At 50.5% G+C, this 8,698-nt stretch overlaps 1 protein-coding gene across 5 annotated transcripts in view; it reads right to left on the bottom strand.

Moving 5' to 3' along the window:
* Positions 1 to 1,161: 1,161 nt before the first annotated feature.
* Myh10 (myosin heavy chain 10) overlaps positions 1,162 to 8,698 on the bottom strand; it is a 130,369-nt gene continuing 122,832 nt past the window's right edge. For all 5 annotated transcript variants that reach the window (XM_090349580.1, XM_090349582.1, XM_090349581.1 and 2 more), the window contains 6 exons: positions 6,670 to 6,758; positions 6,028 to 6,151; positions 5,735 to 5,943; positions 4,220 to 4,328; positions 3,492 to 3,664; positions 1,162 to 2,810 (listed from right to left, as the gene is read on the bottom strand). In XM_090349580.1, coding sequence (XP_090205706.1) covers positions 2,666 to 2,810; positions 3,492 to 3,664; positions 4,220 to 4,328; positions 5,735 to 5,943; positions 6,028 to 6,151; positions 6,670 to 6,758 — 849 coding nt within the window. In that variant the 3' untranslated portion in view covers positions 1,162 to 2,665. The remainder of the gene's footprint in view (positions 2,811 to 3,491; positions 3,665 to 4,219; positions 4,329 to 5,734; positions 5,944 to 6,027; positions 6,152 to 6,669; positions 6,759 to 8,698) is intronic.

Genomic DNA, 8,698 nt, shown 5'->3' with positions numbered 1-8,698 from the left:
AGGTATTAGCTTTACCAAAGCATTCTGAAATAATCCTTTGGACTCTGCCTTTTTTTCTTTCCTTCTTTGTGCTATTCCTGAGGCTTGAAGTCAGGGCTCATCTCTCAGCCTCAGGAGTAGCTAGAATTATGTGGGTGTGAGCTACTGGCACCAAGCTGATTGCATTTGAAGAGTCTGCCATCACCTCCTCCAAACGACTTGTGTGTCCTTGGCTTTATTGTGCAGAGTTCACATCTTCTTTGGTGGTATCATGGCCAATGAGGTTTATCTGAGGCATGATTATTGCTAATTGACAACTCAGTGAAGAAAGGAACTGGAAATCAGGAACTGGCAATCAGTCCACAGAGATCTTTTCTTTTTTTTTAGTCAGTTGTGGGGCTTGAACTCAGCTCTTCAAGTCAAGGCTAGCGCTCTACCATTTGAGCCACAGCACCACTTCCGAGTTGTTTCTTTTGGCCAGCTGAGTGGCTAAGACATTGACATGGACACCAGTGAAGCCAGACAGTCAGAAAGGGTTGAGTCCTACATCCATGAAATCCTGGATGGAGAGCCTGGATGCAGGGATGAGAACGTGGCTAAAATACCAGACCACCATCTGTTTTTATCCATTGTTCATGTGGTGCTACTGCACCTCTTCCCAGGTGCAGGCTCACATCTAAGAATGTGGAAGGAGGAGGAGATAGTGCTGCTACCTGACCTCTGCTCCCCTGGCTTCTCCCCAGCCCCAGCCAGCTCACACTACACGCTGCCCTGAGGGGGGGAGGGACAACCGGCTGAATCTCACTCCCGAAGAATTTTCCATGTGCATCCTGTTTGAAAATGCAGCCTGAAATGCTCTTGGATCACTTGAAAATACTTGAGTCCAGTTTCTTCCCCCAAATTTCCACTTACCAGGAGGCCATTGGTGAGAAACTGAACTGAGCCCCTAAATGCCAGTTTGCCTGTTTCTAGGAGACCCTGGTGGGCCTGGTTTCTTGCTAATGTGTGTGGAGTTACGTGTAGCTAAAACCACCCCCCCTTACTCAGGCCCCACAAGGGAAACTAAGAACAGAAGATGAGAAAAACAGACTCCACGTTCACATGATTATTCTTGTTTATTGAGGTCTGTTTATTCTCCACGGGTGCTTTTTCCTCCAAGTAAACAGAGCAGGCGTAAATATCTATAATGAATAAATTTATTGTCTTACAAAAATCATTGTCTAGAAATATGGGAATACAAGAAAAGATATCTGCAGTCAGGAGTCTGGTGGTCAACAGCCAGTACAATTCATCCAGGGGAGATCCAAGATTCCAAACCTGCGTGACAATTCTTCCTAACAGATGGTAAAGCTCTTAACCCCCAAAGGTTTTGTGTTTTCAAGCACAATGCAGAGGATGGAGGATTTTTCATTAACACTGATTCATTGTTGCTGAATGTTTATAATACTACTTTGACTAGAGAGGTACATGTTATGAAGCACAGTCAAAACAATACAATAAATTGTTCTAGAGGCAAATAACATATTTAACATTGTCTTAGTACTGTAGTGTCTAAGGCACTTTCTGTAATGTCAGTTTGCTCAACTATCAACCAAAAAAAACCCCAAAAACAAAACACCAGAATGCTAAGTGTGCACTGGAATACTGTGCAAAGGAAAACGAAGGATTCACACCCACTGGCATGTCAGCGTTCAGGCAGATGGCGTCTGTTCTTGAGGAGGACCTCAGCACGGACTTGGAGCAAGCCTCGGACACAGAATCAAGATTCCCATTGGACTCAAAAGCAGTGGCTGCATTGGCCAGGTCAGCACGGGGGGCCTGGTTGGCGAGGGAGAGCCTTCGGCCGGCCAGCCTGCAGGGCCCGTGGCTGCTGGCTCCTGAGGCAAGGAGGGCGCAGGAAGCTGCTGTGATGGCCCCCAGGGTTACCAGCCGCCTTGTGGCCACTGCCCTCCCTAGGAAGGATGGTTCTGGCCAAGAACCATTCACATGAGATGCGGGACACCCACCAGTTCAACGGGCAGGGCCCCCTTTCCCCGCCACCACCCCGGGGAGATGCTGCTCCCCCTCATCTGGCCCACCCCTCCCAATCGTTCCAAAGCCCCATTCACAGTTTGCTCACTGAAGTAGTGATTGATCATTATTTGGAGGAAATGAGAGATACGAGTGCAGGTTAGGTTCCACAATGTTCTAAGAGACTGGCTGTGGTGGAGGAGTCAGAGCCACATGAACACAGAACTAAGTTAGCTGTCTGGAGGACAGAGCATGCAGAGCGATGGAGCCACGACCACGGGGCTGCCCCCCCAGCCCAGCGACTGGCAACGGAGGGCCTGGAGTTTGTGTTAAAAAGGGTTCTCTTAACATGGATTAGAAAATGGTCTCTTGATGGATATATGGAAAATAGATGCAACGATGAGACAATCTGTTTAACAGGTGTGCTGGGTAGGTGTATATATATCTATATCTCTATATAGATATATAGATATATATATATAAAAAGGGGAGCAATTGTACCTAATCGGAAGCCGGATATAGTCTGCGCAGGCCTGAAGGCCTTAAGACACAGTTGATCTCTCTGCGAGGAATACTGGAGCCTGCCGATTTCTAAGCACGTCGGCAGCCCCAGGCAGGCCGGTGCGGGGTCAGGGCCTGAGCGTCCCACTGTGTCACCACCGCTGCCTCTTCTGTTCTACTCGGACTGTGGCGGCTGTGCCTCATTCACGTCACTGGTCTTACTTTCCGTGTCGTCATCTGACAGCTCCAGGGAAGCCCCTTCGATGTGCAGCTGGCGCCGGCCAGAACGACTTGAAGAAAAGCTAATGGGGCCGCCGCGTCTGCAGGAGCACAAAGCAGGCCGTGTGGGCGATATGCAGGAGCGGGAGGCCAGCGGGGTGCTGCCGTCCACTTCTACCCCAGCCTCGGCATTTCCCCACCCAACATGGGAGACGTGGGGCAAGTCCTGACTCAACCCGGGACTGCCTGGCGAGGCGTTAGAGCAATGGCGCACAGCTCCACCTCCCCAGCTTTCCCTCAAAAACGGCGAGGTGGTGAATTCTTAGGTCTTGTGGGTCACACAGGGCTTCTGTCACGTGTATTTTACTTCCTTTCAGAATAGAAAAATGCTCGTAGCTTGCGGTACATGAGTAGAAAATGCCACTAGGCAGGTGTCAACTGACCCTGGCTTCCAAGCTGTTTTCCTGGAGTGGGTTTGGCTTTTGCTCTCCTGTGCTAAGCAACCTGGCAGGGCTGGTGGACAAGGAGCAATGGCCCTGTGTCTGAATGGGCCCTGTCCTCTCACATGGCTATGTGGACATGGAAGGACATTGGGCTGGACTTTCCAGCCTTATGAAGTATGTTGGTCCACTCAAGAGTGGGCCTGGCCCTCATCTTCCTCCCGTGCACTACAAAGCTCAGCTGTCTCGAATGCAGGGATACTGAGGAAGCATAGCTGCCGCACTGCATTCTGGGTATGTGGGGAGTGTATTGGACCTGCTGTCCCACCCCCCCACACTCACCTCAGCCGGTTCTTCAGTGTGCTGACTTCACGACTCAGGCCCTCGTTGGCCTCGGTGGCATCATCCAGTTCCCGCTGGAGTTTACGCCGAGATGCATTGGCACGTGTTGCCTCCTCTTCAGCTTCTTCTAGTTGGCGTTTGAGCTGCTTCATCCTGGCATTGGCCTTCTCCATCTTGGGGGATTGGAAATGAGCAGAGCAAGCGGTGAGTGCACTGCTGGCCCCTCTGTCCCGCACCTTGTGAGCGCATGTCACATCATGGGTATCACCCACATATGCACTGGGGCTGCTCAGAGGCTTTTCTTTTTTGGTGCCAGTACTCAGATTTTACTCACCTAGATGCTGTCCCTGAGCATTTCTGCTCAAAGCTGGCACTCTATCCCTTGAACCACAGCTCTATTTATGGCTTTTGGGTAGTTAATTGGAGATGAATCTCACAGGCTTTCCCGACCAGGCTGGTTTCGAACTCAGCCTCCTGAGTAGCTAGTGAGCTACTGTGCTGACCACTTACTATGCCTGCAACTATTTTAAATACCAGCGAGGAAACTATCAGGATAGGTATCAAGCCACAAAGCCTCCCTCATCAGCTTCCAGTGCTCATTTTATCCTCCAGGAATGCCTGGCAGGAACACATAATTATCCGTTGCCAGTGTGCACGGTGTGCCAAGGCCTAAGGCACAGCTGAGGGAGACACAGGAGCCCTGCCAGGCTCCCAGCCCCGCCCCTCACCTGCTCCTTGTACTGATCTGCATGTCTCCGCTCATCTTCCACCTGCATGAAGATCTCCTTCAGCTTCTTCTCTGTACGACGGACCAGCTTGTTCGCCGCTGCTCGTTCCCTGTGGAAGTGAGTAAGCAGATCACTGTAGAACTCTGGGAGAGATGTAGACTTTGAGAAAATCTCAGCGGGACTTGTATTGCCATCCTCTTACCTAGGATCTTCAGAGTGCACATTCTCATGCCCAAAATTATGTTTTGAAAGGGACAAATAGCTGGGAGTGTGGCCTAGTGGTAGTGTGCTTGCCTAGCACGCATGAAGCCCTGGGTTTGATTCCTCAGTACCATATACACAGAAAAAGCAGAAGTGGTGCTGAGGCTCAAGTGGTAGAGCTCTAGCCTTGAGAAAGCCAAGGACAGTGCTCAGGCCCTAAGTTCAGGCACCAGGACTGGCAAAAAAAAAAAAAAAAAAAAAAAAAAAAAGATGGGAGAGAAGCACCTCCTGAAGTCCCTTTGCTTTGGAATGTGATCCCTTTTGACCCATGTTGTTAGACTGGTATGATAAACATGGCTGTAATACATCCCTCAGTGCTGACTGGGAGAGAAAGCACAATTAATCCCTGCATGCAGGATGAATCACTACTTTCCATGAGCTTTTTCTCTCCTTCTGCGTGCCTACATGCAGGCTCCAGTGCAGGGCCTTGTACTTTCCCTCCACTTCCGGCTGAGTGGTTAGTTGGAGCCAAGAGTCTCTGGGTTTGCCTATCCCAGCTGGCTTTACACTGTGATCCTCAGATTGCAGCCTCTTGACTAGCTGGGATTACAGTGCGAGCCACTGGCACTTAATGAACTGAGCAACAATGAAGCTACCTGTCAGTTACAATGAAGACAGACTTTATTTGTTCATTTGTTTATAAGATATCTAGCCCTTATACTTCCAGCTCTCCTGGCTCAATGCTGAGATTATAGATATGTATCACACCTAGCAAGACTTTGAAAACAAAAACCTTAGTCTAATCACCTAACCCTCTCAGTTTATTATCTCAACTTATTAGAACTTACCATCTTCTATGATGCTAGGACCTGTTGTGGCTAACAATGAAAACAAAACAAAACAAAAAAACCCATTGCACTTCCATCTCACCTTTGCCTAGAAGTCAAACGTAGGTGGTGTCTCACTGGAGGAAACTTACAGGAGGACTCCACAGCTGTGTTAACAGCAAGTAAATCGAAATCCTTCATAGCATGATTTCAGCTGGGAGTCTTAAGAGCAATGGGCAGGCAGCACGAGGGAAATGGACTCTCAGGGTCCAGGTAATGGTGGGGCCTAGGTACCGGCACCCCAGTCTGTCTAGGGGAAGCTAAGGGGCTGCCCAACCTGAGAGCCACTTTCCGAGCCCTTGGCACCGCTGAGCAATTCCTTTGAGAGTCACGGCACCTCTCACTGCCCACGGCAGCCACACATCTGTGCTCCCGTCACATAGGCCCTAAACATTTTGTCCAGCTGTGAGCTGCTGGGACCTCTTACTTGGCTTCCTGCTCCAGCTGCTCCTCCAGCTGCCCAATCTTGGCTTCCAGGGCTGAGATGGTGGCCTTGAACTTGGACTTGACAGCCCCCTCCAGCTCCTGCAGTTTGGCCTTCAGCTCCTTGTTCTGCCGCTCGAGTTGCTGGCGTGCGTTGTCACTCTTCTGGGCCGCGCTACGCTCGGCTGCCAACTCTGTGTTCAGTGTGTCCACCTGGGAGGGGGAGAGGGCTCTGTCACTTGTGTGAGGCACAAGGTGGTGGGGGCCCTTCCGGGGGAGAGGCCACCACGTGGCTACCTGCAGCGTGGTCTTGCGGAAGCGGTCATTGAGCAGCTCCATGTTGCTCTGCTCCTCCTCCAGCTCCTCCTCCAGCTGTGCGATCCGAGCCTCCAGACGCCGCTTCTCATCCAGCAGTGCGGACCTGGTGGGCGAGGGGGGGAAGTGTGTGTGTGTGTGTGTGTGTGTGACCCCTCTATCATCTTGCTGCTCACCTGAACATCACTCCCGATGGCTCTTTCCCTGCCCCCTGCCCCAAATCTGTGTACAAGTCCCACTGATTCCCCTGCCCCTCCCCGCCTTGGGTCTTCCAGTCAGAGACTGCCTCCTTTGCCTCGTTCTCCCTGCTCACTGCTGTGAGTTCACTTTCACAATGTGACCAAGATCTTCACATTCCCTTAGTTAAGCCAGTGAGACCCCAGCTCCATCATGGCATGCTTAGGATGTGCGTGTGATGCACGCATAATACCATGATGAAGCCAAGCAGGAACAAAGACATGAAAAATGGCTTCACAGAAAGGTCCTGGCTAAGAAAGCTGCTTGCTAGTGAATGCGTGAAGGAATGAATAAGACAGGGAGATGCCATCTGTAGACCACACAGGCCCGAGGGCTCCCGGGAGGATGAGATGAGCACGGCCCCTGTGTCTCCTGCCCGATACTCACTTGCCAGAAGCGCTGTTGGCGATCTCGTCTGCCAGCTCATCTCGCTCCTGCTCGGCATGTCGGCGGGCACGCTCAGATGAGGCCAGCTCCTACACAAGATGCAGATGGAGTTAAGCCATGGTCATTTGGTCCCCTCACTACTGGAGCAGGGGCTGTTGCTCACATGACACTTGGCAGTGGTAAGTGAAGCTGGCAAGCTTACAGAAGAAAATGCAAAGCCAACAGAAGATGTGGGGTGTGCCAATCAAACAAGACCCCCACCTAGGGAAAACCTTGTGTTATAGGAGCCACTGTTACTTCCATTTATTTATTTGTTAGTCCTGGGCACTTTGCTTAAGGCTAGCACTCTGCCACTTGAGCCACAGCACCACTTCCGGCTTTTTCTGTTTATGTGGTACTGAGGACCTCGTGCATGCTAGGCAGGCACTCTACTACTAGACCAAACTCCCAGCCCCCATTTTTTTAGTATAGACCTAGCACATGTTCCTCTGAACCCCAAATTTGTACTATCTCAATTTATGGTATTATCTAGAGCTACTTTTCATATACACAGTTTGGACATGGAGAACAGTGAGAGTCAGGGCGATAGCAACCTGTGACAAGAACTGTCAAGAGTGTGTGTGGGGTCTCCCCACCTCAGAAAATCCTGTGCTCACGGCCTTAGGACTGAAGCTGATGGATTTGGGAAAAGGCACACATGACATGAGGGACTGTGCCAGACACCGAGGATGATCGGCAGCACGTCCGGATCCTGACTCCGGTCCAGGACGCCCCGCCTTCCAGAAGATGCCCCGTCTAGAGGGCAGGGTGGCACTGAAGTGCAAAGCGGGTTCCACCATGCACACCTGCTCTTCTGTGAGTGCCTGGGAGCTAGCACCACATTCTGGCAGAGTCTCAGGATTTGGGCAGAGGGGCCAGGATGGAAAAATGGCAGTTGGCAGAATGCTTTGGGCCTGATCCACAGGCCACCTGGGCATTCATGTTTAATGTTCTCAGGACCCAGAACCTCACTGGGCTCCTGTCCCCTAGCTGGGGATGCTTCAGGCACCAGTGGTCCATATCACTCAAACACTGAGTCACTGAGAAAACATCTGCCACACAATAGGTATTTATAAAAACTGGAGCCAGGTGCCGCCGGCTCACGTCTGTAATCCTAGCTACTCACATGCCAGCTGAGGCAGAAAAGTCCATGAGACTCATCTTCAATGAACCACCAGCAGGTCAGAAGTGGAGCTGTGACTCAAGTGGTAGAGCTAGCCTTGATCAAAAAACCTCTCAGGGGTAGCTAGCTCCCAGGCCCTGAGTCCAACCCAGGATGGGCACTAAAAATATCAAAAACCCCAACCCAGGCCGGGAGATTGGCCTAGTGGTTAAAGTGCTTGCCTAGCATGCATGAAGACCCGGGTTCGATTCCTTGGTACCACATACATAGAAAAAAAGCCGGAAGTGGTGCTGAGGCTCAAGTGATAGAGCTCTAACCTTGAGAAAGTCCAAGGACAGTGCTCAGGCCCTGAGCTCAAGGCCATGACTGGCAAAAAAAAAACCAAAACAACCCAACCCAAACCTAGCCATGTTTTGGACTCTAGAGCCATTCAGTATTCTCTGAGTCCCATATGAACTAGAATCAACTAGAAACCCCTCTATATCAGGACTTGTAGAATGAAGAAAAAAAAAACAGATTAAGAGGGGATCATGGTTTTTGATGTTGAAAGAGAATGCTTGAAAGCTGATGATCCAGGAATCCAAAAGTAAAAAAGGGGGGCTGGGTGGACCTTAGTGGCAGAGTGTATTAAATGTAGCGTGCTCGAAGCCCTGGCTACCATCACTAGCATAACAAGAGGTGGAAAGGGGTTGGAGGGAAAAAATGGGGGAAAAAAAACCCTAAGGTAATAAAGAGGGCAAAACACAATAGAATATAAAACAAAGAGGCTGTGGGGTTATCTCAGTTGGCTCAGTGTTTACTGATCCGGCTTTTAGTTTTTTATTCCTGACATGCTGGACTGTCAGGCAGGTTTCTGTCTTGTCAGCT

The sequence above is a fragment of the Megascapheus bottae genome, chromosome 17 (assembly GCF_031878675.1).
Source record: "Megascapheus bottae isolate mThoBot1 chromosome 17, mThoBot2.hap1, whole genome shotgun sequence".
Lineage (NCBI taxonomy): Eukaryota > Metazoa > Chordata > Mammalia > Rodentia > Geomyidae > Megascapheus > Megascapheus bottae.
Note: the sequence above shows the minus strand (reverse complement) of the source record. Positions and strands in the feature narration are given on the sequence as shown.